Source organism: Mobula hypostoma, chromosome 8, assembly GCF_963921235.1.
Source record: "Mobula hypostoma chromosome 8, sMobHyp1.1, whole genome shotgun sequence".
Classification (NCBI taxonomy): domain Eukaryota; kingdom Metazoa; phylum Chordata; class Chondrichthyes; order Myliobatiformes; family Myliobatidae; genus Mobula; species Mobula hypostoma.
Window position 1 is genome coordinate 28,522,233 of NC_086104.1, and position 27,170 is coordinate 28,549,402.

At 40.7% G+C, this 27,170-nt stretch overlaps 1 protein-coding gene across 3 annotated transcripts in view; it reads left to right on the forward strand.

Moving 5' to 3' along the window:
* The window catches only part of LOC134350426 (ALK tyrosine kinase receptor-like), a 1,308,522-nt gene that overhangs the window by 1,233,500 nt on the left and 47,852 nt on the right, over nucleotides 1–27,170 (forward strand). For all 3 annotated transcript variants that reach the window (XM_063055604.1, XM_063055603.1, XM_063055605.1), the window contains 2 exons: nucleotides 8,381–8,471; nucleotides 22,098–22,162. In XM_063055604.1, coding sequence (XP_062911674.1) covers nucleotides 8,381–8,471; nucleotides 22,098–22,162 — 156 coding nt within the window. The remainder of the gene's footprint in view (nucleotides 1–8,380; nucleotides 8,472–22,097; nucleotides 22,163–27,170) is intronic.

Below are 27,170 nucleotides of genomic sequence, written 5' to 3' on the forward strand. Positions count from 1 at the left end.
CCAATTCTGCTAAGCTATTTGTTTCACACTCCCACCGCCTTCTGAGTAAAGAAGTTTCCTCTCATGTTCAGTTTAAGGGGACGAAGTTTCATCACCATCACCGGAAGCAAAGCAGGAGGAAGGGTCTCCAAGCCAGGCTGAGTTGCAGAGGGATGAGGCCCCCCTGTACCCAGCATCTTGTTAGAAAATGTACAGTCACTGGAGAACAAAATTGAAGACCTAAGGGCAAGGGAAATCAGGAATTGTTGTGTTTTGTGTTTTACCAAGACGTGACTTACTTAGAGTATGCCAGATACAACAATCAGACACAAAGGCCCCTCAATACATAGTACAGATGATGGACTGAACTTCTGATTCAAAAAAGCAAAAGGTGGAGGTCTGTGACTAAAAAGCAAGGCTCCAGAGATTAGGACAACAAAGAGGACACAGGAAGCAGACGAGAGGCTGTTGGATTGCTTCGAATCAGTGGACTGGGCCATGTTCAAGAACCGATCTTTGGATCCGAATGAATACACCACGGTTGTCACAGAACTTTATCAAAACAGTCATAGACACGTGTGTCCCCACAAAATCAATTAGAGTTTTTCCCCAGCCAGAAGCCATCAGATTCGCAATCTGCTGGGGGCATATAGGAGGCCTTCAAATCTGGTGACCAAGGAGGTTACAGGAGGATCAGCTACAATCTCTGGAAAGCCTGGGGAAAGTTGCAATTTCACTAAACTGGAATCAATGAAGGATGCTCGACAACTGTGTCAGGGCTTGAATGCTATCACCTCATACAAAGTGAAACCAAATAACACAGGTGACAACAGCAGTTTGATTCCAGAGCCCTAAAGTTTTGAGCTCAATGCCTGCTAAGCTCACTTTAACCACCAAAATATAGAGGAACTGTCACCAACTCCCACAGTCCTTGATGACCCTGTCATTTCAGTCTCTGAGACCAAAGTAGGACCATTCTTCAGGAGGATGAATCCTGTCTGAACAACTGGCTGGAATGTTCACTCAGATCTTTAACCTCAGATACCCATCTATGTCAAACAGGCTTTAATTATACTGGTGCCCAAGAAGAACGTGGTAACCTGCCTCTTGTCCAGTAGCACTTACATCCACAGTGATGAAATGTTTTTAGAGGTTAGTGATGAAACATATAAACTCCTGCCTGAGAAATGACTTGGATCTGCTCCAATTTGCCTAACAGCACAACAGGTCCACAGCAGATGCCATCTCATTGGCTATGCATTCTACCCTGGAACATCTGGACAGCATCAGAATCAGGTTTATTATCACCGGCATGTGTCGTGAAATTTGTTAACTTAGCAGCAGCAGTTCAATGCAATACATAATCTAGCAGAGAGAGAAAAAATGATAATAAATAAATAAGTGAATCAATTTACAGTATATGTATTTTGAATAGATTAAAATTGTCCAAAAATCAGAAATAATGTATCTTAAATAAGCAAGGTAGCGTTCACAGGTTCAATGTCCATTTAGGAAACAGATGGCAGAGGGGAAGAAGCTGTTCCTGAATCACTGAGTGTGTGCCTTCAGGCTTCTGTACTTCCTACCTGATGGTAACAGTGAGAAAAGGGCATGCCCTGGGTGCTTGAGGTCCTTAATAATGAATGCTGCCCTTCTAAGACACCCCTCCTTGAAGATGTCTTGGGTACTTTGTAGGCTAGTACCCAAGATGGAGCCGACTAAATTTACAACCTTCTGCAGCTTCTTTCGGTCCTGTGCAATGGCACACATCCCCCCCCCCCCCGCCAATACCAGGCAGTGATGCAGCCTGTCCGAATGCTCTCCACGGTATATCTATAGAAGTTTTTGAGTGTAATTGTTGACATGCCAAATCTCTTCAAACTCCTAATGAAGTATAGTCGCTGTCTTGCCTTCTTTATAATTGCATCGATACATTGGGACCAGCTTAGATCCTCGGAGATCTTGACAGCCAGGAACTTGAAACTGCTCACTCTCTTCACTTCTGATCCCTCTATGAGGATTGGTATGTGTTCCTTCATCTTACCCTTCCTGAAGTCCACTCTGTTGTCTTACCGACGTTGAGTGCCAGGTTGTTGCTGCCACACCACTCCACTAGTTTGGCATATCTGGCTCCTGTACGCCCTCTCCTCTCTATCTGAGATTCTACCACCAATGGTTGTATCATCAGCAAATTTATAGATGGTATTCAAGTTATGCCTAGCCACACAGTCATGTGTATATAGAGAGTAGAGCAGTTGGCTAAGCACACACCTCTGAGGTGCGCCAGCATTGATCCTCAGCGAGGAGGAGATATTATCATCAATTCGCACAGATTGCGGTCTTCCAGCTAGGAAGTCGAGGATCCAACTGCAGAGGGAGGTACAGAGGCCCAGGTTCTGTAACTTCTCAATCAGGATTGTGGGAATGATGGTGTTGAATGCTGAGCTATAGTCGATGAACAGCATCCTGACATAGGTGTATACACCTATGCATACATCAGAATGCTCTTTAACAACTATAATTCAGCGTTCAATTCTATCATCTCGTCAAAACTAATCAGTAAGCTTTAAGACCTTGTGCAACCGAACCCTCAATTTCCTCACTTGTAGACTAGTTCAAATTGGCAATGACATCTTCTCCATAACCTCCATCAGCACAGGTATGTGCTTAGCCCCTGCACTACATTGCACGCCAAAGCTGCCCCTAATGTTTCTTTTAAATCTCACGCCTCTGACCTTAAGCCTAAGCCCTATTGTGGGGATTGAGACTTGTTGTACCATCCAAGCTGAGAACTAAAGTGTTGGAGGATCTATATGCTCATCATCTAGGTGTGATCAAAATGAAAGTATTGGCTCAAAATGGAAGTCTAGTGGCCTAAGATATATCAGCAGATCAAGCAGCTTGCTATGCACTGTTCAAGATGCCAACTTGTCCAGAAGATGCCAAGAGCAGGGCCCCTCCATCCCTGGGAATGATCTGCATTGCCCTGGCAGAGGATTCATGTGGATTTTGCCGGACCGTTCTTGGGCACAAATTTCATGGTAGTAGTGGATGCAGCTACAACGTGGCCAGAAGTGTTCCCAATAGCCTCCACTACAGCCTCACAAACTGCTGAGAAGCTTCTTCTCAAGGATTAGTTTTCCAGAGCACTTAATCTGTGATAGTGGATGACAGTTTGTTGTGGACCAATTTCAGTCATTCCTGAAAATGAATGGAATAAGTCATTTTATATCTGCACCATATGATACAGCCACAAATGGCTTGGTTGAAAGGGTTTTCCCAGAGACTAAAGAATGCACTGTGAGCAATGTCAGCAGAACTCAGTACACTGACACTGAATCAGAAGCTCAGCAATCTTCTCCTTGCATATCACAATACAGCACACTCCACAACCAACAGCTCACCAGCTCTGCTGTCCTGGGTCGTCCTTTGCCTTCACACTTGGATCTGTTCTTACCCAATCTCAGAAGGATTATTCAGGGCAAACAGCTGAGACAAATTGAGGGGCTGCTCAAGCAAGGGGGTTCGATGTTTCACTTCTGGACAAGCAGTCCCGGCGAGGGACTAGCGAGGTGATCAAAAGAGGGTACAAGGAAAGATTAAGGACAAAATTGGCCCACTCTCCTCCGTGGGGGAGATTGCATCTTACATCATTTGGAGACGATGCATCAATCAATCGAGGAGAGCGGTCAATTGTTAGAGAAGAAAGATGTCCAGATCTGTCAGTCCCAAAGTCTACCCCTACAACCACCAAGGTGGTGGCCAAAAACCTGAGACTGTTTCACAGCTGCAAGTCTCTCCTGCCAAGCAGAATGGCCCCCTTGTCAGGAAAGATGTTATCCCAGAAGAGTAAGAAATCCTCCACGGTGATTAAATCTTTTGGCCTGAATGGGACAATTTAAAATTTACTTTGCTCTGGATGTCTAAATAGTCATTGTGTTATATAGTATACGGTATCTATGTGTTTTGTGTGTGTATATTGTTTGATTAAGCATTCTTTGCTGTTTATATAATTTATTATGGTTTATTTGTAAAAGTACATGAATGGCATACGTCATTACACCACCATATCGTATGTGAGCTCCTCACTAAAGTAAAATAAAGTAGATCCCTGGGGTTCCCATTTTTCTTTAGGTTAGTTTCTGGAGTTACAAAACAACACATGGAAGAAAGAGAAGGAGGGTGTTTATTCTAACTTCTGCCCTATTGCTTTCCATTCCTGATGAAGCGTCACAGTGCAAAATGTTGCCTGTTTATTCCCACCGCACCCCCCGCAATGCTACCTGACTTGTTGAGTTCCTCCTGCTTTTTGTATGTGTTGTTCAAGATTTACAGCATCTGCAGAATTCTGAGTGTTGCTGAGCCTCATCCATTCTGTAGGGCATGTGTATTCTGCTGGATTTGTTCCTTCTGATTCCTGTGGAGTTGTTTTTATATTCTTGTCCAGCCCAGGAACACTTAGGAACTATAAATTTACATGAGCTGGATTCTCTTGATTTGCTGGTCTCTTGATCTCTGCGAGCTTTTCAACATCAGAGGAGCTTTTGTCATTCCTGAAATTTCCACCCCAATTGCCCAAACTTTATCCCATCCTGTGGGTTGTGTGCCAACCACTCAGGTACTAGACTCCTGCAACTTCTGACCCATGTTTTGTCCAGCAGTGGTGGCATTACAGAGCCAATTGTGTAGCTCAAATGTTTGCTTGCCCTACATATTTTCAATCAGTAACTTCTTGAGGATCATATGCCTATTGAACTACACAAACTTTTGGATTACTGTTCCCGACTTTCAACATGTAGTTCTTGACTTCAGTACATCTATAGTAGACACCTGAAAGCCCTGGAACAGTACCACCAGAGGATTTTGAGGATCAACTTAAGGACAAATGCACTAACACCAAGGTACTGCACAGAGCCTTGTCATCTTCAGAAGTTTTCGGATGACTCTGCCATAGTTGGACGCATCAGCAAGGGAGATGAGGCTGAGCACAGGGCTACAGTAGGAAATTTTGTCACATGGAACACTGAGGCTGTCTACAAGAAGGGTCAGAGCCATCTCTATTTCCTGAGGAGACTGAGGTCCTTTAACATCTGCCGGACGATGCTGAGAATGTTCTACGAGTCTGTGGTGGCCAGTGCTATCATGTTTGCTGTTGTGTGCTGGGGCAGCAGGCTGAGGGTAGCAGACACCAACAGAATCAACAATCTCATTCGTAAGGCCAGTGATGTTGTGGGGATGGAACTGGACTCTCTGACGGTGGTGTCTGAAAAGAGGATGCTGTCTAAGTTGCATGCCATCTTGGTCAATGTCTCCCATCCACTACATAATGTACTGGGTGGGCACAGGAGTACATTCAGCCAGAGACTCATTCCACCGAAATGCAGCACAGAGCGTCATAGGAAGTCATTCCTGCCTGTGGCCATCAAACTTTACAACTCCTTCCTTGGAGGGTCAGACACCATGAGCCAATAGGCTAGTCCTGGACTTAATTCATAATTTACTGACATAATTTACATATTACTATTTAACTATGATGGTTCTATTACTATTTATTATTTATGGTGCAACTGTAACAAAAACCAATTTCCCCTGGGATCAATAAAGTATGACTATGACTATGTACTGGTGGAAGCCAACATGAAGAGCATTTCCACTTCAATGAAGCAACACTAACTCTAATGGATGGGTCATGTCAGTCAGATGCTTAACTCGTGTCTCCCCAAACAGATTCTTTGCTCCCATTTGAAGGAAGGTCAGTGAGCCCCTGGTGGGCAAAGGAAATGCTTCAAAGATAACAGCAAAATCAGCCTGAAGAAATTCAACATAACATCTAAAAGCCAGGAAGATGCTGCACTCAGTAGATGCATGGGGAGCAACTCTGTTCAAGAGGGAGTTGCACTACACGAGAGCAATCTCAGCTGTGCTGCAGTGAATGAACAACCAAAAGACCCAACCACTAACCACAGCCACCATTTACTCACGTCCACACGGCACCAGAGCCTGTGGATCCTGGATCAGCCTCTACAGCCACATGAGGACCCAACAATAGACAACCCCTTAGGAGAACATCATACTTAACTTGAGTGATTGCAATACTACTGCTACTACTCTTGGCTTCCATGATATTTCTATGGCTCCTCCTTGGGAGTCCACTCTGACCTCGATCTCTCTTGAAACCATCTGCCTTGAACGTATAATTTGTGACAAATTCTGACTTTTTTTCTCCTACCTATCCTTCCAAGTTAGGTTGCAACAAACTCAAACATTTCCCCAACCAGCTGGGAGTTCCTTGTGGTTGAGTGAGAGGTAATCCTAATATAAGGCAGAAACAATACAAGACAATAACCCATGGGCCACTTAGACTCCCTATTGCTCCATCGTCTCCTTTGGTGTGCGGACAGATAACAGCCTCCCCGTTTGGCAGTGAATGGCATGGGAACATGAAGTGATCCTGGTTCCCGTTTGGAATGAATGTGGGCCACCATCAGCGATGGGTGGCTTAGAAAGGCAGATATTTCAAAAGCTGACTACAGAGCCTCTCCAGCTGTCCTCTATAGGTCAATGACTCGAACAGTAATACCTCCAAGCACTTTGAGGAAAGAGTCCATTCCTAGCTGAATGGTGGCAACATGTAGTCACTTACACTTTTACACTGGAACCGTGGATGGCTCTGACTTCCAATCTCAACACCATCACTTAATAGGTTTTCAATGTGCTAGTCAGTCATAGCACAGTACACATGGTCTCTGGCCACTGATTCTCAAATACCAAGTATGACCAGGGTCTTCAGTATGTCAAAATCACTGCTCTACGGTCCTGCTTCGGGCAACCGTGACCCATTCTCCAGTAAAGCACTGATCTGTTGAAGACACAAGAGATTGCAGACGCTGGAATCTGGAAGAATAAATAATCTGCTGGCAGAACTCAGCAGGTTGAGCATCATCTGTGGGAGGAAAGGAGTAGTCAATATTTCAGGTAGAAATCCTGCATCTGGACTGTTGCATTCTGCTGTGAAGTATAGTACTCTATAGAGTGGTCCAGTGGCTCACTGTCAGAAAGGCAACTGATCTGAATATTGCCACCAGTTACTTATAGTCAATTATCAGAACGAAGTGCTGCCAGCCAGGAACTTCTGACCACGTAACCCTTTTCTATCATACATGACATCTTGTCCTCTCTCTGCAGTAGAATATCTGGGCCTTATTACAGCACTTCTGGAGTCTGGAGGCCACATTTGCCCTTCTGCTATAATATAGGAGATCCTGCTCCATCATTTTGGAGAAGGGATTGTTTGAGCATGAAAATTCAAATGCAGACCTAAAGTTGTCATCAAGATGTTATGGTGAAAAATAAACTTCAAATGTGAAGGAAGAGTCATTTATCAAGCATACAGTAATAAAATATATTACTTTTTAAATATTAAAATATGGTTTTAGAGGGGGCTGTTAAACACAGTTACCTTATACCTGTGTGAATCTTTATATTGTCCTTAATGAGCTTCTTATCCTTTATAGTCTCATTTATGAGGTTTTAAAATTATTTACATGATTTGTTCTTTTGGATGTTTGCCGGTCTTCGTTCTGTGGTTTTTCATGGATTCCTTTGTGTCTCTTTGTTTTGTGGGTGCCTGCAAGAAAATGAATCTCCAGGTTGTACATGGTATACATACTATGATAATAAGTTTAGTTTGAACTCTGAACTAATATGGGTCTGGGAGCAATGGTAGTCTGTACCCCTGCTGGTTATTCTGTCTGTAATAAAGAGATTGCCATTTCAACCATTTATCCTTTATTATCTTAACTTTCTACTATTACAATCCTGGCATTTTTATCAGTATTAATAGATTTATCCTAAACAGATTATTAGATTAAAGTTAATAATTGCATTTCCTGCCTGGAGAATTTATTGTCAGGTGTTAGATCATTTACCTCCATCTCTAACAGTTCTGTCACTTTTTCACAAACTGTTTGAATTACCTAGTAATCTGAACTAAGAAATTTAAATTGTGCAGCAAATTGGAAAGTTAGTGCTTAAAATTGACCAATTAAATAATTTATATTAAATATCTGAATTCAGAGCAGAGGCTTCCTTTACGTGCTGTGGCTAGATGTCTAATCAAATCTTTCAAGCAATGGCATTTCATTCATTTTAGTTTAAAATCATTATACTTCAGTGGAAGCATATTCAAAAATAGAAATTGCTTTGTTCATTTAAAGAGTTTTATGTTTCAATCTTGCAATTCCATATTGTAATATTAGATCACTGAGTGATACCTTCATTCTAAGAGGATTGAGAAGGTTTCAGCTATTGAGAACATGATTTGAGTTGCATAGCTCCAATTTTGTAAATGGTGAATTATTGTTTGGACAGGCAAGTACTGACATAATGATTCCCTTCACAGTGGCCTGGGCCATGGAGCCTTCGGTGAAGTATATGAAGGCCAGGTTACAGGGATTCCTGGTGAACCCAACCCTCTGCAGGTTGCTGTCAAGGTAAGAAAGATGCTGGTTCACACAAGTTCATAAATTCTGAACCAGCAACAACTCAGTGCTGAGTATGTTCCGTTATTTTCTAATGGGATTTGGGCTACAATCATTCTGTAGTGTATTTTTTCTTTTGTCAAGAGGCAACATTATTATGAAAACATTCCCAGACTTTTTTTGTTGAAACACATCACTATGTCATTTGTGTAGACAATATTGGGCTCTCCCACACAAGCAAAAAGAATTTACCAAGCACTTTTTTTATGTCAACAGTATGCTATTAAGCGGTAATTTCCCTAAGGAGTCAAGGGGCAACTGTATGTGCTTTGCTGTGCCATTTTCTTTCATTGAAAATTATGATGAGTTAAACGTGGTGGAAAATGCTTTTGAAAACTCATCATGAAGAGACGAGTGTCACAATTGTTGCAGCATTACTTGTGATGATTTTTGCTCATTTTGTAGGAGAATGCAATCTAGCACCAACTAGGATTGATGCTTTGTGTTTTCATGGATGTTCTCAGAACAACAAAACTTGCACAGTCCTTTCACAACAATGTTCAGCAGTTGGACATGCTTTCTCATTCTGCCTTTAGATGGAGATGGAGTGAGTTACTGTGCCATCTTTTCATTTCTGGAGACTGAATGTGAATGGAGTTGAGACAGCTAGGGTAAACAGTATGCTCACCAAGGTTAAGGTAAATTATACTAGGCAGTGTAAAGGAGATGAAAATATTACTCAACAGACAACATTTGGTGCTTGTCCCGGACAAATGATCATCAGATAGATACAGTCGGATTCCAGTTAATTGGGACACATCGAGACCTGTCCATTTTTGCCCAATTAAGTGACTGTCCCAATAGACCAAAGTTTCATGGAAAAATTTAAAAATTATTAAAAAGACAAACTGAGTTACAAATTATGTTTTTTTTAAATGAAATACAGAACAAATGAGAAAAAACACTAATACTACTACAGAACGATAAAACTATGCATTAGTTCCTAATAGTTATCAATGGAGGAAGTCATCTGTGTCACATTCTTCGGATTGTAAATGAACAAAATCAGCACAAACACCTAGTGCAGATAAGCAATGCTTTCAATGATTGCATCTTCCAAATCTTCATTTTCCTTTTCTCATTCAAGGTGATTGTCAATTACTTCAAATTCGTCAATAATTCCTAACTTGTTGAAGTAGTGAAATCATTTCATTTTCACTCCTGACCATTTCTGTCATCTCCACACCTGCATGCTTGAAACTGTAGTGACAAAAACATTTCTGAAGTGTCTTACAGCTTATTTCTCACCAATTATCAATGACAACAGTCGCTGCTTTTTGAACACAAACACACGCATCTGACACTATTTAAAAACTGTTTGTTTGAAGCACGCTGTAGTGTTTAATGGCCACGTAGTGCACATGACTGACACTGGTTAAAAACCATTTGGCAACAGTCTCCAGTTAAGCGTCATAGTGTCTTAAGTAAACAAAAGGAATCTTGCCTATTTTCTCAACTAGTTTTTGTTCTTTAAGAGATGCCCCATTAAGTGGTTGCTCTGATTAACTAATGGTCCAAGTAACCATAACCCACTGTATAGTAATTTCTGTGAAATATTATTATTAATATCCCCTCTCTTATAAACAATGTTCCATCACAGAGCAGAAATGGGAATAGACTTCTTTGGAGAATCCAGCCTCTTCCTGCATTTGTGTGTCTGCAAATTACAGGAAAAGGAATGGTTTCTGTCCACGAGAAAAGGAAATTTCTCTTTTGTAACAATGCTGTTTAATCATTTAAGAAGTCAATCAGTCAAAGAAAAATTAGATGCTAAGTAGAAGATGTTAAGAGTTCTCTAGATGGATGATTTACTTGAGCTTATTGGCCTTCCTCAACTATAATTATCTGGTGATCTTGTGAAGATAGACAGGTTAATTAGTTAGCTGAAACAGACACAGTTATATTTTATATACTCTGCTATTTTCACTTATCACTGTTAGCATGAAGCAGTATTTCCTTCTAGTTCTATCAAACATTACAGCCCAGGAAATAAATTAGAAAAATAACATTTATGCATTCTTTTTGATGTGTATATCAGATTTTAAAATCATACGTATGTGTTTTAAGTATTGCATGATTTCCCAGTCATTATTCGTATGTGGCCCACATTCCTGACTTGCCGGCAAGAAAGTAGACCAAAAGGTGACGACCTTTATCTTGTAATTCACTATCAAAGCAGGAGCATATAATGCTGCGTCAGAAATCATGCTTGATTTAAGGGGATCCAGCTGGGATATCAATTTTATAAACACACTGTCTCCATATGGATTTCCATCTGCTGCACTTTTTTACACAGTCAACACAGATAAAAGACACAGGATCTCTGTATTGTGCACCTCTGTGCCAGTCACTTTAATCTGTGGTCCTAATCATCATAGTGGGTGTGAGAACATCAGGACATATCAATCCATCAGTCCCACTCCACCAATTAAAAACATCATGACTAATCTAATTTTGACCACAAACCAATTTTTCTGCCCTTTCCCCGTGTCCCCGATTCCTTTGTAATTCAAATGTCGGTCATTCTCCATCTGTGCCTCTGCAGTTCTGAGTTCTAAATAACCCAAATGGGTGAAACGTCCACTCAGTATCCACTACGTTAATCCTACTCAGAATCTTGTTTCATTAAAATCACCTGTTGTTTCCCTAAACTCTAACGAGTTCAGACACAAACTGCTTAACCGAGCAAAATTTCTCAGCATTATGTCCAATGCAAATGCATCCCTCTTTAAATGAACTGACTAAATTGTATATAGTACTACAGATCTCACCAATTCCTTGCAAAGGTTCAGCAAAACTTCCCTACATTTATATCCCACGCTCTCCTGCAACAAAATCTACATTACTTTAGCCCTCTTAATTAATTGCTGTACATGTCTGAAAACTATTTGTATTTTATGTAATGAGTTCCCCAGATCCCCCTGAACCATAACATTTTGTCATCTCATTTCATTTAAATCATAATTTGTTTTCTCATATTTGCTTCCAGATTAGATAACTTCACATTTTTTTCATATTATACTCCATCTGCCATCTTTCCATCTGCACATCAAAGCTATCTTTATCCCCTTGAAGGATTTTATGCTATCCCTACAACTTGCTCACCCACCACCAGCATATCTGGCCATATTACATTCAACTCTTGCATTCAGCTCACTAATATAGATAATCAACAGTCGAGACCCTAGACTGATCCTATGGTAGTCCACCTGTTACAGGTCTCTAATCCAAAAATGATCCTTTTATTCTGCTTCATTGGTTAGTTAGTTACTTGCCTATCTATGGCATTAGGTTACCCCCAGTCTCGTGTAATATTATTTTGTGCACCTTTTATGTGGCATCTTGAAATCTAAATACACTACATCTACCAGCTCTTCTTTATCTACCCTGTTTGTATCATCCTCAAAGATTTCTAGCGAGTTGTCAAATATGGTTGCCCTTCCATAAAATCCTGTTGATTCTGCTTAATTTTCTTATGTCTTTTTGATGGTCTTTCTATTACCTTCTTAATAACGGATTTTCCCAAGGACAGAAGTTTTTTTGTTAGTCTATAGTTTCTTGATAACGATCTCCCACCTTTCTTAAATTCTGATGTTACTTTGTTCCCTATCAAGAATCCAGGGAATTTTAGCAAATTGGCACAAATGCATCTAATATCTAAATGTAGTCACCTCCTTACATGACTCTAGCTAAGATCAGCTCATTGGGTCAGAGACTTGTTGACTTTTTGCCCTTTTTGCTGTCTTTTGCAGGGTTTCAACCCGAAATGTTGACTCCTGCTTTTCCCACCACAGATGCTGCTCAGTTTCTCCAGCAGATTGGTAGTTAGCCCCATTAGTTAAGCTTGTACTTTTTTTTTTAGCATTGATGGATATTGTTTTATATTCCTCCTTCTTTCTTCATAGTACCTTGATTACCTGTTCCCTGCTTCTGATTAAAATATGTGCAGTAACTGGACTCAAACAGGAGACTATTTCACCTGTCCTTTCAATTTTCCTCCACTCTCTGTTTCTCCCATCTTTCCTCGCCTCCTCTATTTATCTTCACTGTCTTTCTTCATCTTTGTTTTCCTTTCTTTCACCAGCACCTTTTCTTCTTCCCATGATGGACTATGTTACTGCCTTGGCGGATTCATATTACTGGCATTCACCTGCTACCCAGCCAGCAATGGACAAATAGGGGAGCAGATGTGAGCTTTTTAGTCCCGAGATTCTGTTGGTAGACAGGTTAGATTCTACCAAGATAAGTAGCTGGAAACAGGGAAAGTAATTCCTTAAAGTGAGTTGTACAATTTTAGGATTGTATCTGGTGACTCAGGTTTATACAACATCTAATTTGCACGTTTGAAATGGGTGAAAGTTATTTTCAAAGACAAAGTCATGTTTATTGTCATATGCACCATATACACCATATGTATGCAGTGAAAAACTTGCAGCAGCATCACATGCATTTAGCATCAGATATGCAGCATTCACAAGAAAAAACATAAAAATCATACACAGTTTTTACAAGTAAGTACAAAATTGGAACAAAAAATCATTGTATAACGAGGTTAAAGTTATATTCAGGTACTGGTATTGCTATGCTGAGGTAGTGATTAAGAATAATTGAGCCTTTCAGTTCTTGATCTACTGATATGACTTGCAGATGACAAGTTTACAGAAGCTACTGCAACCTTTCCTTTTAAAAAAAGAGGCAGAGAAATAAAGTCCCCTGGCATATAATAAGCTAGTGCAGTTCTCAAATGCCCATTTTCAATACTCTTTTTAAACAGCACTTGCTGTGATCGATATTCACTGTCCAGGACCCAAGAGAATTATTACTAACCTCCTCTTCCTAGCACAGTAGCATGGACTTTCCAAATGGGTCAGAGTTGTGTGTGACAATGTTAAACTTCTAACAAATACTCCTTGCTCAGCTTCTTGCTATGAAGAAGTAAACAAGGAGGTCATGTAGGCCCATGTTTAATCAACAAAAGACAATTGGGTTGTGTTAATTTGCTTGCATCAACCCAGACAACACTGGCTAAGTTATTTGCACCATTGCAATTGATTTCAAGGAAGCTGGCAGACTAAACTGATTTTGTCACATAGCAGACCAAACATGGTTACAGGTACAGTTGATTAATCAATAGTTGGGATGGTTGTGTACTCAGAGAGACACCCCTCATAGTATTAATTTCGGGTGGCTGGAATCTCTGTCCACAGAAGCTTTCAGATTATCTTTGTTCTAGCAAAGGTAACTGAAAAACATCACATGCAGAAAATGTCAACTAGTAGCAAAACAGTATCAATACTAAAAAGCTTTGAAGATTGTTAGGAATGACAAGGATAGAGACAGGGTGACAGAAGAAAGTAGAATTCATTACTCAACCTTTAGTTTTTGTGACAGACAACTCGTTCATCTGCAAGTCGTTGGTATGTTCAATTAGTTTGTAAGAATTGTACCCAAACACCAATCCCTCCTACCTACACCATGTCCATATCCCTCCACCTTCCATACACCTATGTGCCTATCCAAACATCTCTTAAAAGCCTCTACTGTATTTGCCTCTACCACCATATCAGACAGTGTATTCCAAGCATCCACAACTCTGAGTAACAGCCACCCCCCACATCCCCCTTGAACCTACCCCCTCTCACCTTCAATGCATGCCCTCTGGCATAAGGCACTTCAACCCAGATACTCTCTATCTATCTATGCCTCTCATAATCTTGTAAACCTCAATCAGATCTCCCTTCAGCTTCCAACGCACCTGAGAAAACAACCCATTTATCCAACCTCTTATGATCGCACATGCCCTCTAAACCAGGCAGCATCCTGGTAAACCGCCTTTGCAGCCTCTCTAAAGCCTCAACCTCCTTCCTCCTTTGGGGAGACCAAAAATGTATACAGTACTCCAGATGTGGCCTAACCAGAGTTTTATAAAGTTGCAACACAACCTCCTGACTTTTGAACTCAATGCCTCAACTAGCAAAAGCAAGCTTTCCATAAGCCTTCTTAACCACCCCATCGACCTGTGTAGCCACTTTCAAGGAGCTATGAACTTGGATCTCAAGATCTCTCTGCTCAGCAACAGTATTAAAGAATGCAACTCCACACATTTATCTGGGTTAAACTCCATCTGCCATTTCTCAGCCCATATCTGCGATTGATCTATATTGTACTGTATTCTTTGCCAGTCTTCAAGACTATCCACAACGCCACCAATCTTGGTATCATCCCACCCATCTACATTTTCATTCAGGTCACATATATACATTACAAACAGTAGCGGTCCTAACACAGATCCCTGCGTAACTCCACCTTAGACAAGTCCCTTCAACCACTGCCCTCTGTCTTCTATGAGCAAGCCATTTCTGAATCTAAGCAGCCAATTCGCCACAGATCCCATGCATCTTAATCTTCTTGATTAGCCTCCCAAGAGGGACTTTGTCAAAGAGCTTACTAGAATCCATGCAGATAACATCCATAGCCCTACCCTCATCAATTTCTCTCGTCACCTTGTCAAAAGAACTCAGAACACCTTAAAGTTATGCCTGGCAATAGATGGTGACTAGAAGTAGCAGAGAACTGTGCACTAATGGGGAGCAGACTGAAGAAGCTGTCAGTGTAAAACAGAATAACAGTATGTTTACCAGATGGCTCATATAATTATCACACAACGTGTGTCCTGTATGAAGTAGTCCTGAATACCCACTCTAAGTCATTCCAATGTTACAGTTCTTTAATTTCTTCATGCCTCTGCTCAGGCATTATACAAAAGTAGGCCACAGCTTTCAGCTGATCTCTGTATGCCTGGACTTTAGGACTGCTCCCCACATATAATCTGCTTGGGTTCTCCAAGGATTTTACTGGGTTGGAATATTAGGAATGGAAAAGAATTGGAGCTATGGTGACAGGAAGAGAGGGAGTACTGGAAGAAAGAAATAGAGTGGTAAGAGATTGGGCACCATGGTTGAGTAGCAGTTACCGTGACTCAACTACAGTTCGGGGTGTCGGAGTTCAGGGTGCAATTCCAGTGGCGTCTGTAAGGAGCTTGTACATTCTCCCCGTGACTGCGTGCGTTTTCTCCGGAAGCTGCAGTTCCCTTCCACAGTCCAAAGACATGCCAGTTTATAGGTTAACTGGTCATTGTAAACTGGCCTTTGATTAGGAGAGTGTTTGGGTGCATTTGTGCGTTGCTGGACAGGGTGGGTCTTCGGGCTGGAACAGCCTGTTCCACACAGTATCTCTAAATAACAAAACAATAATTGGGGGAAACTATAAGGGATAGAGTGAAGTTGACGTGGTGCTTGCATCAAAGGGCATAGCTTACAACAAATGCATCATACTTGTGCATGAGAGACTATCAAGCCTAATCTGGGAAACTCTATGAACAAGTGTTGGTATTGCTGGCATTTGATTATCATTTAAAAAAAGAACCAGCCTAATATTTAGGTACCATACATACAATCTGTAGATTTGATGCATATAGTTCAGAAATAAATCATGAACACAACTGTTTATTCCCCTCCATAGATGCTGCCTGATCTTCTTAGGTTCTCCAGCACTTTGTGTGTTGATCTTAATAAAAATGTGTTTTATTTTAATAAAGAGAACTAAAGCTAATAAAAATGGCAACAAATTGTTCTGTGAAGTTGTGAAATGAAATGAAGAAAAGCATTGCAAACTTTGATGTGCGCTGATTGTGAAGTTCACTGAACAAGAACAACATCTGTTCCAATTGCACAAATGTTCAAGCTTAAGCTTTCTTTTAGATAGTAGAAAACTTAACACAACTTGAAGCTAGTCATAAATACCCAACAGGAAAACATTGTTGGCACAGTTGTGGTGAAGAATGACATATGAATTTGCACCAGAGTTTTCTGTCTCTCAACACCACTCCACTTCCAAGCCACTAAATGAAAAACGTACTCAAGCACCAAGTTTGGTTGGTCAGCAAATCATTGGTTACTTTGATATCTAATGTTTTGGCTTGTATTTCATTCAGAAGATGCAAGAGAAAACTATTGTCCATTTGTTTTTGTTTTTGCCTATACATTTGGTATGTTCTTCCCTTTTGTATCAGCCTCTTCTACCACTCTGGGCAATGCATCCCAGACCCTACCACTCTCTTTGTGAAAAGAAAACCTAGTTCTGACATATCCCCTAAACTTTCCCCCACTCACTTTAAACTGATGTCCTCTGATTGCCATTGCCACTCTGGGAAAAAGATGTTGGCTCTCGACTCAGTCTATGATCCTATAATCCTGTACTCCTCTAGAAAGTCGACTCTCAGCCGCCTTCGCTCTGAACTGAAAAGCCCAAAATTGCTCATCCTTTCCTCATAAGACATGTCCTCTAATCCAGTCAGTATCCTGGTAAATCTCCTCTACACCCACTTTGAAATACATCACATCCCTTCTCTTAGTGAAGTGACCAAAACTGAACAAAATATTCAAGGTGTGGTCTAACAAGAGTTTAACAGAGCTGCAAATTGACCTCATGGCTTTTGAGATCAATCTCCCAACTAATGAAGGCCAACGCACCACCCTATCAAGTTATGTGGCAACTTTGAGGGATTTATTTGTCTTCGACCCCAAAATTTCTCTGTTCCTCCGTACTGCTAAGAATCCTGCCATTAACCTTCTACTCTCCTTTCAAGGTCAACCTTCCAAAGTGTCTCACTTCACACTTCTCCAGATTGAATTTTATCTGCCATTGTTCACCCTTGATTCTGCTGGAAATGGATAAAGGAGCTTTCCACATTTGCCCTATTCATCAAAATAAAGAGAAGCTGCTAGGTGGATACCATCTCCCCAAGTTCAAACTCATTTAAAACAGGGAAGGAATCAGACTTGCCTGCTAGTCTCCTAGTCTACCAGTAATAGCAATGACAATAATTTGAAAGGTCTTCTTTGCCTGGCATACCTGTTTCTTCTTCACAACGAAATGATTATGTGAACAGTGTATTAACTCCTCCATAATACCCACCAGCACAATTGGCATCCAAGCAGTACTGAAACAGTTTCTTCCCCCAGACTATGAGACTACTGACCTCTCTGCTACCACCTAGGTCTCCACATGAATGAAGCACTAATACTATTTACTTTTTAGCTCGTGTTGTAAATGGGACCTTATGCTAAATATCAATCTTCTGGAATATATTTTATTATTTGTTAATTTATTTGTGGTAATATTGTATTGTTCATGAATTAAATGCACCGTGTGGTGCACCTTGGTTGGAGAAATGTTACTCCATTTGGCGGTATACATGTATACGGTTGAATGACAATGAACTTAAACAGCTTAAACTTGAACTTAATGCACCTTTCACGTGAATCATGTAGTCCTGAGACAATGATGTAGATATAATCTAAGTTCTGATTTATAAAGTAACAGCTTTATAAAATATTATTGTCTAGGCCCAGAGTATGGCCGCTTGCATATCGACCCCATTAAGGCTCATCTTTCAAAAGGACACCCAGTGGACACAGGTATCCAGTTATCCTGGGTTCTTGTAGCACACAATCAGAAAATGACAGGCTACCTGTAATTTCCTTTCTGTTTACGTCTCCAGAGATTTTAGGCTTATATATTCCAAAGGAAAATGGAGAAAAGGGGTTGAATAAAATTAACCCATTTCAGACCAATGTTAGGAATGCATAAGTTGAATTTACATACAGCAAGAAATTTTGCTTGAAAGCATTATAGAAGGTATTTCTAATGTAAATTGCTGATTAAAACAAAATAGTGTCTCGGATTAATAGAGCTTTTGTTTACAGTGCTGATGTGAAACAAAACTGTTTTGTTTTTAATAAGCTCGTTTGTTTTATTTCATGGTTATAAAAGTTCTTCCCATTAGATTTGAGTGTAAGTTTAATGGTAGAATTTACTGAGGCATTTGTAAACAGTGTTGACTCTGGGCTGCTCATTTTGATAATGGCTACACTGATATTACCTTTCAAAAATCACATCGCGGTTATTATCCAAAACTCATTTGTTTTGCAGGAAGTGAATTGTTTTAGGAATGCACTTCCTCATTTCCCAGCAATAAAGAATTTAGAAAATGACTAATATTGGTTAAAATATCGAAAACAGCAGTGGATGTAAACCATAACAGCATGAGTTTTTTTCTTCATAATCTAATGTTTGCAATCTGTTCTGTAATAATGTAAAGGAAACAGATTGCCTCGAGTGCTCATTGCATACTTCAGGATGTAAATTGTAAGGACTGATTCCATCAACTAAGCCAGCCTCCTAGCTTCCAAACTCTGCATGATTCTTTCCTGGGAAATGATGAACTCTGGCCTCAGGATCAGCATTTCCCATACGAATGCAACAATCCCACATGATTTCATCATTTCTTGCTTCACTTTCAGGCTGTTGCCTGGTTTACAGAGTACTGACTATGAGGACAGACTTGGAATATTTTCCCTGGAGTGTCAGAGGAGCATCCTGATAGAAGTGTCTAAAATTATGAGAGAGTAGATAATCAGGGTCTATATCCCAGGATAAAAATATCAAATACAAGAGAGCATACCTTTAAGCTGAGAGAAGAAAACTCTGCAGTAAATGAGAATTACGAAGCAGGTTTTCTAGACAGAGTGTGGTCTGGCGTGGGCTGCTGGGGAAGGTGATGAAAGCAAGTTCTTTGAAGAGACTTTTATCCAGGCAGGCAATGGAGGAATATAGGCCCTGCACAAGCAGATGGGATTAGTTTAATTTAGCATCATGGTTGGCGCAGACACTATGGCAGGTTCCTGTGTTAGACTTTTCTATTACTCTACTTAAGGTCTCCATAAGTTACCATGAGAAAAATAATATGCAATAAAAATGGAAATGCTTGAAATACTCCTCAAGTCAGGTTATATCTGTGGGAAAAGAAAGAGAGCTAATGTTTCAAGTTAAGAGCCCGTTAGAATGTAGAACATGGAAAGTGAAACAATACAGGAGGGAGGACTGGGGACGAGGTTGTCTCCGATATGGTAAAACAAATGTGACCATAGATGCAGAACATCAAAAGTCATTTGTCACAAACCGAATATTCACAAAATTATCTAAAATAAGCAAAATCTTGTAATCACAGGGAAGTCTGGTGACATTGATGGAAACGTAAACAGAGTTAACATTTCAGGTCAAAGACCCTTCGTCGGAACTGCGAGTTTATCTGTTTCTGCTGTGCTGATGGATATGATGTAGTCTTAGTTGCCAACTTGGCTAGAGTCCGTTATGCAAAATCTCTTGCCAACAGCTGCCTGCCTTTCACCCACCTGCCATCAGTTGTTTCCCTCTCAATTGTTTACTTTCTTCCTCTTCAGTGATTCCTTTAGAAATGCCAGTTAAGTTGGAAGAAAGCTAGAAAATCCATCTTTGACTAAATTCTGTCGAATATGAGAACAGATGGGGTAATGTAATGCCTACAGCCCAAGCACATCACTGATTATTTTTATTCCATGAGCCTTTATATCCTGATGCTATATTGAAAAATAAGCTGCAATGTAAGGTTGCATCTGTTGGATCTCTGTTTATTTTCTGATCCTTAGGGTTCTTCCAGGAGTCAGGAAAGAATGAGCAGTCTTAAACTCTTACCGATCGTTTATTTTAAGTACAAACAAATATACAAATACTAAGCAAACTAAATAATTTGCTGAGAAATGAAGCAAAGAGGTGAGTGAACAGCAATTAATGTGAAGATGAAAGAAAAGGAAAGATGGCACCTCTGAAAAATCCATCACCTTTATAACCGAGATAAGAAAATTCCTTAGATAAAATAAACCAATCATTATGTGTGAAAAATGAGAAAGGTGATAGTTTAACTGTTAACTGTACCATTAAGTGAGGACAGACCACCACATATTGAGAAAAATACATGAGTTTGTTAAAAGGGACAAATAATTAAAATACAACTTCAGTCTTACATTAATTCATCTTATGAAAAGTATTAAAAACAGTGGTTTCCAACACATATTAAGTTAATATGTCATTTATTTTATGGTAAAACTGAGCTAGTATGTACAATTACCTGCCAGCTTGTACTCCATCCCCTATCCCCACTGTCTTATTCTGATTTCTTCCTTCTTTCTTTTCATTCTGGATGAAAGGTTTCAACCCAAAGTGTTGACTGCTTATTCCTATCCACAGATGATGTCCTCCAGCATTTGTGTGTGTTGCTACCGGGCATATGAGTTGGGCTCATGTTCTGAGCTCTGTTAGTTCTTATAGCTATATAATTTCTCACTGAAATTGAGCAACAATATTCTACCATTTGCGAATGACAATAATTCTACAAGCCTTTTTTAAGTTGCAGCAAAGAATTGCCTTGTGAATGAAACTCGTACTTTCCCTTCTCCTCTTCCTCCAAGCACCTTCATCCCAGAATTAGTTGGACACTAGAGGAGGAAGATATTGTATATTTGAAAGATCCTGTTCAATTGTCCTCCTGTGGTCTGCACAGCCAATATGCTTCCAAACCCCTTGACTCTTTATTCTTGCCAATGGAATTTTTTGGGTTGACCGCAGCAGGGGTTTCTTCCAGAATCGTACATATGACCTAATGATCCCAGACCCAAAATAATGTAGGGTCATGAGTATATACTGGTGATGGGAGAAATGTCAGCTTATCAACAGTACACTTAAGTTATGTGATATTGGCAAAATTAGTCTTACAGCTCTGACTTCATACACAATTGCTACATTAGTTGAAATGCAAGGACAATGTGGGCAAGGGTGGTTTTTGACTGTTACCAATACACACCTGTGTATCCATAGTCATAGTCATACTTCATTGATCCCGAGGGAAATTGGTTTTCGTTACAGTTGCACCATAAGTAATTAAATAGTAATATGTAAATTATGCCAGGAAATAAGTCCAGGACCAGCCTATTGGCTCAGGGTGTCTGACCCTCCAAGGGAGGAGTTGTAAAGTTTGATGGCCACAGGCAGGAATGACTTCCTATGACGCTCTGTGTTGCATCTCGGTGGAATGAGTCTCTGGCTGAATGTACTCCTGTGCCCAACCAGTCCATTATATAGTGGATGGGAGACATTGTCCAAGATGGCATGCAACTTGGACAGCATCCTCTTTTCAGACACCACCGTCAGATAAATTTAAATCCAAATTTTAAAAAATGATAACCAACACAGAAAACCCAGTGATCCTGCTCAACATCATAGCGGGCAAGCAGACAGCATTTTAAGGGTCTATTCCAAAGATCATACCAGCCACTAAATCTAGTCAACTTGCTGTCAGCAAAAAAAAATTCAAGCAAAAAGTGTACCTATACTGTCAGTGATTTCAGTTATAGCAGATTGGTGTTGTTCTAAAAATGAGCAGGTTTTAGAGATAATATTGAATGGCTACATGCCAGTATCCTTGAAGACAGAATGTGAACAGCTTTTAGCATAGGTATAAAAACCATCTGCAGACGACAGGTAATTCTGTTTTACCAGTGCAGGACAAAATACACCTACTTTTGGCCACTAATTATCCAAGCCAACAAGTGACTTTGTACAGTGATATACATGGGTCTAGTGGGGAAAATATGCTATATTCTGTTGATAAATGTCACTTGTCTGATCTTCTGTTCCCTTTAGACACTGCCTGAAGTTTGCTCTGAGCAGGATGAGCTGGATTTCTTGATGGAAGCACTGATAATCAGGTAAGATTGCCTGAAGAAAATAGTAAGAGGAAACAGTAAGATTGCTTGCTAAACTACTGCTTTATTTAAGTCTTCCCTCATTTACTCTTCTCTCCAATTCTCATACCAATCCACTCCCTTGCCCCAAAAAACACAATGGTCAACACTTTCTTTCAGATATTGGCAGGATGATCCATGACATGGGCAAATCAAACATGATCTCCTTTAGTCTAATTGAAGAATCTGTTAAAACACTCCTTTAGATGGCTATAAATAAACTGAGGCCGAAGAAAACCAGTGACTCTGGGCACCTGAAACTCTGACAGATTTAGAGCTTTCAAAGTTCAAAGTAAATTTATTATCAAAGTACATATATATCACCAGAAAAAAATCCTGAGATTCATTTTCTTGCAGGCGTTCACAGTATAATCAATATTCAAAAGTTCAAAGTAAATTTTATTATTAAAGTACATATATGTCAGCATATACAACCCCAAGATTCGTTCTTCTGTGGGCATACTCAGCACATACAAAGAAACAACAAAAAAAAACCAAAATAATAATAATAAATAAATAAGCAACAAATATCGAGAACATGAGTTGAAGAATCGTTGAAAGTGAGTCCATTGAACATTTCAGTGATGGGGTGAGTGAAGTTGAGTAAATTTATCCCCTCTAGTTCAAGAGCCTGATGGTTGAGAGGTAATAACCCTGCTGGTGTGGGTTCTAAGGCTCCTGTGTTTTTCATGGCAGGAGCAAGAGGAGAGTATGGCCTGGATGGCAAGGGTCTTTGGTGATGGATGCTGCTTTCCTGCACCAATGCTCAATGTAGATTTGCTCGCAAACAACAGGAATTCTGCAGATGCTGGAAATTCAAGCAACACACATAAAAGTTGCTGGTGAACGCAGCAGGCCAGGCAGCATCTGTAGGAAGAGGTGCAGTCGACGTTTCAGGCCAAGACCCTGACGAAGGGTCTCGGCCTGAAACGTCGACTGCACCTCTTCCTACAGATGCTGCCTGGCCTGCTGCGTTCACCAGCAACTTTTATGTGTGTTGCATGTAGATTTGCTCAATGGCTTTACCCATGATTGACTGGGATGCATCCATTACTTTGTGTAGGCTTTTCTGTCCAAGCGCCTTGGTGTTTCCATACAAGGCCTTGATTCAACCAGTCAATACACCGTCCACAGCACATCAATAGAAGTTTGTCGAAGTTTTAGATGACACGCTGAATCTTCACACACTTCTAAGAAAGTAGAGGCACTGCTGTGTTTTCTTTGTCATGGCACTTGTGTGCTGAACGCAGGACAGATCCGCTGAAATTTTAAGTTACTGATCCTCTCCACCTCTGACCCACCGCAAGCAATGATCTGTAACATCCCCTTGGGCTTGGAGGCAATTTGATGAGGCAGAACCGAGGCGAGGCAAGGCAGTGGGCTGTTGCCCAGTGTGAAAAAGACCCAACGTTTGATTGACGTAAGCGCTGAGCCAAATCGGAAAGGTTGGGCACAGGTTGAATTGAGGCAGAAGGATCCAGGCCCCAGAGTACATCGAAGTGACAGAACCCAGTGTTTGGATGACGATTTAGGCACCAGGCCGGATTGGAACGGTTATGTTGAGGGAGGGATGATTTGGCTCACTGCTCTTTTCAGCACTGAACAAAAGGTCTGCGAACAAACTCGTTGTGGACTTCAGTTCAGCACGTTATTTGCTTGCGTTTATTGTTTGCACGATTTGGTTTTTTTCTTTCTGCATGTTGGATGTTTGATGCTTTTTTTTTAAATAACTTCTTTTGATTTCTTTGTTTTGTGGCTTCTTGTTAGAAGATGAATCCTAATGTTGTATAATATGTATGTATTCCGATAATAAATGTATTTTGAACTTTTGATGAGGACTGCAGAATCACCAGAAGTATACGACTAGAAACAATAAAAAGCATTTTAATAGTTTCAAAACAGTTGATTCTGTAAAAGAAGGGATGATTCTCAAATTCAGTGATTGGCCTGGAGATTGTTCTCCCAAAGGGGATGATTTCAGACACTCCTGGAACTGCTGTGTCATCTAAGCAATGTGGCAATATTTTGAAGTTAGTTTGAGCATAGAAACCTGATTCAAACGTCTTCAGTGGTTTTTGGTGCCCTCATCTTTACAAGAACAAGGCTTTTCCACTGTCCATTGTTGGTTTTCTTCCTTTACTGGTTTGTGATTAATGATCGGATCTCAGATTAAATAACCAGACCACAGCCAAAATGTGAAGGTAGGAATAACCACCTCAATATAAATAGATTAGATTTTACAGGATGTATTCTGGAGTTTACAAACAGTTGTGGGGGTGGGGAGGGAATTATATTGAAGGTATTAGCAAAGATGTAAGAGGGATTGAGAGGTATGGGCCTTTCTGAATTCTGATGGCAGAGGGGAAGAAGCTGTTCCCAGAAGGTGCAGTAAGTATAATTAGAAAAGGTAAGGTGATTACAAAAGGATGAAGAGTATGTTTCCAATAGGGTATAGATGAGGCTGTATCTGGAATGTCCTCTTTTTATTGAAGGAAGAGTTTTGCCAATCTGTTACGTGGAATAGTTAGTTGTTTCATGTGCAGAGTTTGGACAGGCTGAAGTAGTATCCACTGCAGTTTGGAAGAGTGAGAGGGGTATGACTGAAACATTTAAGATACTAAGAGGACTTGACAGGATAGATGTGGAGATATTTTCTCTTGTGTTTGAATCTAAATCTGGGAAGGGTTATTCATTAGTAAGGGGTCATCCTTTTAAGAGAAGTGATAAAGTATATTTTTCTCTTTGGAGATTATGAATCTTTGGAATTCCTTTTCTCAAAGGGTGATGAAAGTGGAATTTTTTGAATATTTTTAAGGGAGAGATAGACAAATGGAGGTAAGATTACCACACAGAAAATGCTGGAGCAACTCAGCAGGTCAGGCAGCATCTATGGAAATGAATAAGCAGTCAACGTTTCAGACCAAGACCCTTCATCAGGACTACAAAGGAAGAGAGAGAAGCCAGAATAAGAAAGTGGGGGGGGGGGGTGAGGGGAAGTACAAGCTAGAAGATGATAGGTGAAACCAGGTGGGTGGGGGTGGGGGAATTAAGAAGCTGGAGGTGGAAAATATAAACTGCAGGAGAAGCAGGGAATCGGATAGGAGAGGAGAGCAGACCATGGGAGAAAGGGAAGGAGGAGGGGCAACAGGGTAATGTGATGGGAATGGGAGGAGAAGAGAAGAGGTAAGAGGGGAGCCAGAGTGGAGAATGGAAGGAAGAGGCAGAAAAGTTTGAGAAATCAATGTTCATGCCATCAGGTCAGAGGCTGTCCAGATGGAATATGAAATGTTGCTCCTCCAGCCAGACAGGGGCTTCATCGTGGCAGTGGAGGAGGCCATGGATTGACATGTCAGAATGGGAAGGGGGATAGGAATTTAAATGGTTGGCCCTGGGAAAACCTGCTTTTTGCAGATGGAGTGAAGGTGTCTAATCGATGTCGGGTCTCACCAACATAGCAGAGGTGGCATTGGGAGCACTGGATACATGAGAAGAGCCCAGCAGATGCAGAGGTGGTGTTGCCTCACCTGAAAGGAGTGTTTGGTGCCTGAAAGGAAGTCAGGGAGGATGTGAATAGGCAGATGTAGCTTTTTGTCTGCTGCAAAGAACCCTGCTCTGTGAAGAAGGATGTTCTGGGAAAAGGAAATGGCATTTCTACAGGAGATAGGGTGGAAAAAGTATGGCCAAGCTGTGGATACATGAAGCATCACCCATGCAGTCATCAGTATAATGTAGGAAGAGTCTGGGAGCATTACTGGGGAAGGCTTGAAACATGGACTGTTCCATGTGGCCAATGAAAAGGCAGACATAGCTGAGGCCATTGCAGAAGCCCATGGCTTTACTTTGAGCTTGGAGAAAGTGGAAGAAGCTGAAAGAGAAATTGTTGAGTGTGAGAACTAATTCTGCCCAGATGGAGGAGGGTGGTAGTGGAGGGGAAACTGGTCGGGTCTGTTGTCTAGGAAGAAGCGGAGAGCTTCAAGGCCTTCCTGCTGGGAGACAGAGTGTAGAGGGACTGAATATCCATGGCAAAAATGAGGCATACTGTTGATCTCCTCAACAACTTTCAATACCCTAGATTCCTTCTTGCTTCCCCCCTTCCCCACCCACCTGGCTTCACCTATCACCCTCTATCTTGTAGTCCTTCTGCTCCACCCACCTTCTTATTCTGGCTTCTTCCCCTTCCTTTCCAGTCCTAGTGAAGGGTCTCAGCCCAAAACGTCAACTGTTTATTCATTTCCATAGATGCTGCCTGACCTGCTGGGTTCCTCCAACAGTTTGTGGGTGGGTGTTATTCTGGATTTCCAGCACCTGCAGAATCTCTTATGTTTATGATGTAAGATTTTACTAGATTTTCTGAATTGCAGATTTGATGTTACGCCAGATTAACCAAGATCTCATGAAGTGGCAAACCAGGCTTCCAGGGCTGAATGGCCAACCCCTACTCATAATATGTATGGATGAATGCACTGTACTTTGCAGTGTGACATCACTCTGCCCCTTGCAATAGCAATGAATTTCATTAACATTAAATACAGCCTAAAGAAACTTTCAAGAGAAGATGTCAACTTTCGAGATGAGCATTCAAAGCATATTTTTAACTCACATTTAAATTAAATTAGATTTACCCTGAGCCTGTAAAGCCTCAGCAGTTCCCAGGGAAGTTTTTCCACATGGTGTCAAGTTGAGTAGCATAGGATAAGCTGTGGACATGCCTTGCTATATAAATCTAAAGCAGAAAATATGGAGCTATGAAGGAAAGCATTTTAAATGAAAATTCTCAATTCCCATATCAAATTTACTAGACATTTTGGAATTTTCTGTTAAAAGAGAGCACTTCATCAACTATTATCTATTTCAAGAAGATCCGTGCCAGTGTCATCAGCTCAGACACCATTGCAAGTGGCTAGTTGATTGCATCCATGGTGGGTACAAGTGCCACCAAACAGGACTACACTTGCCTACGTAACCAGCTGCC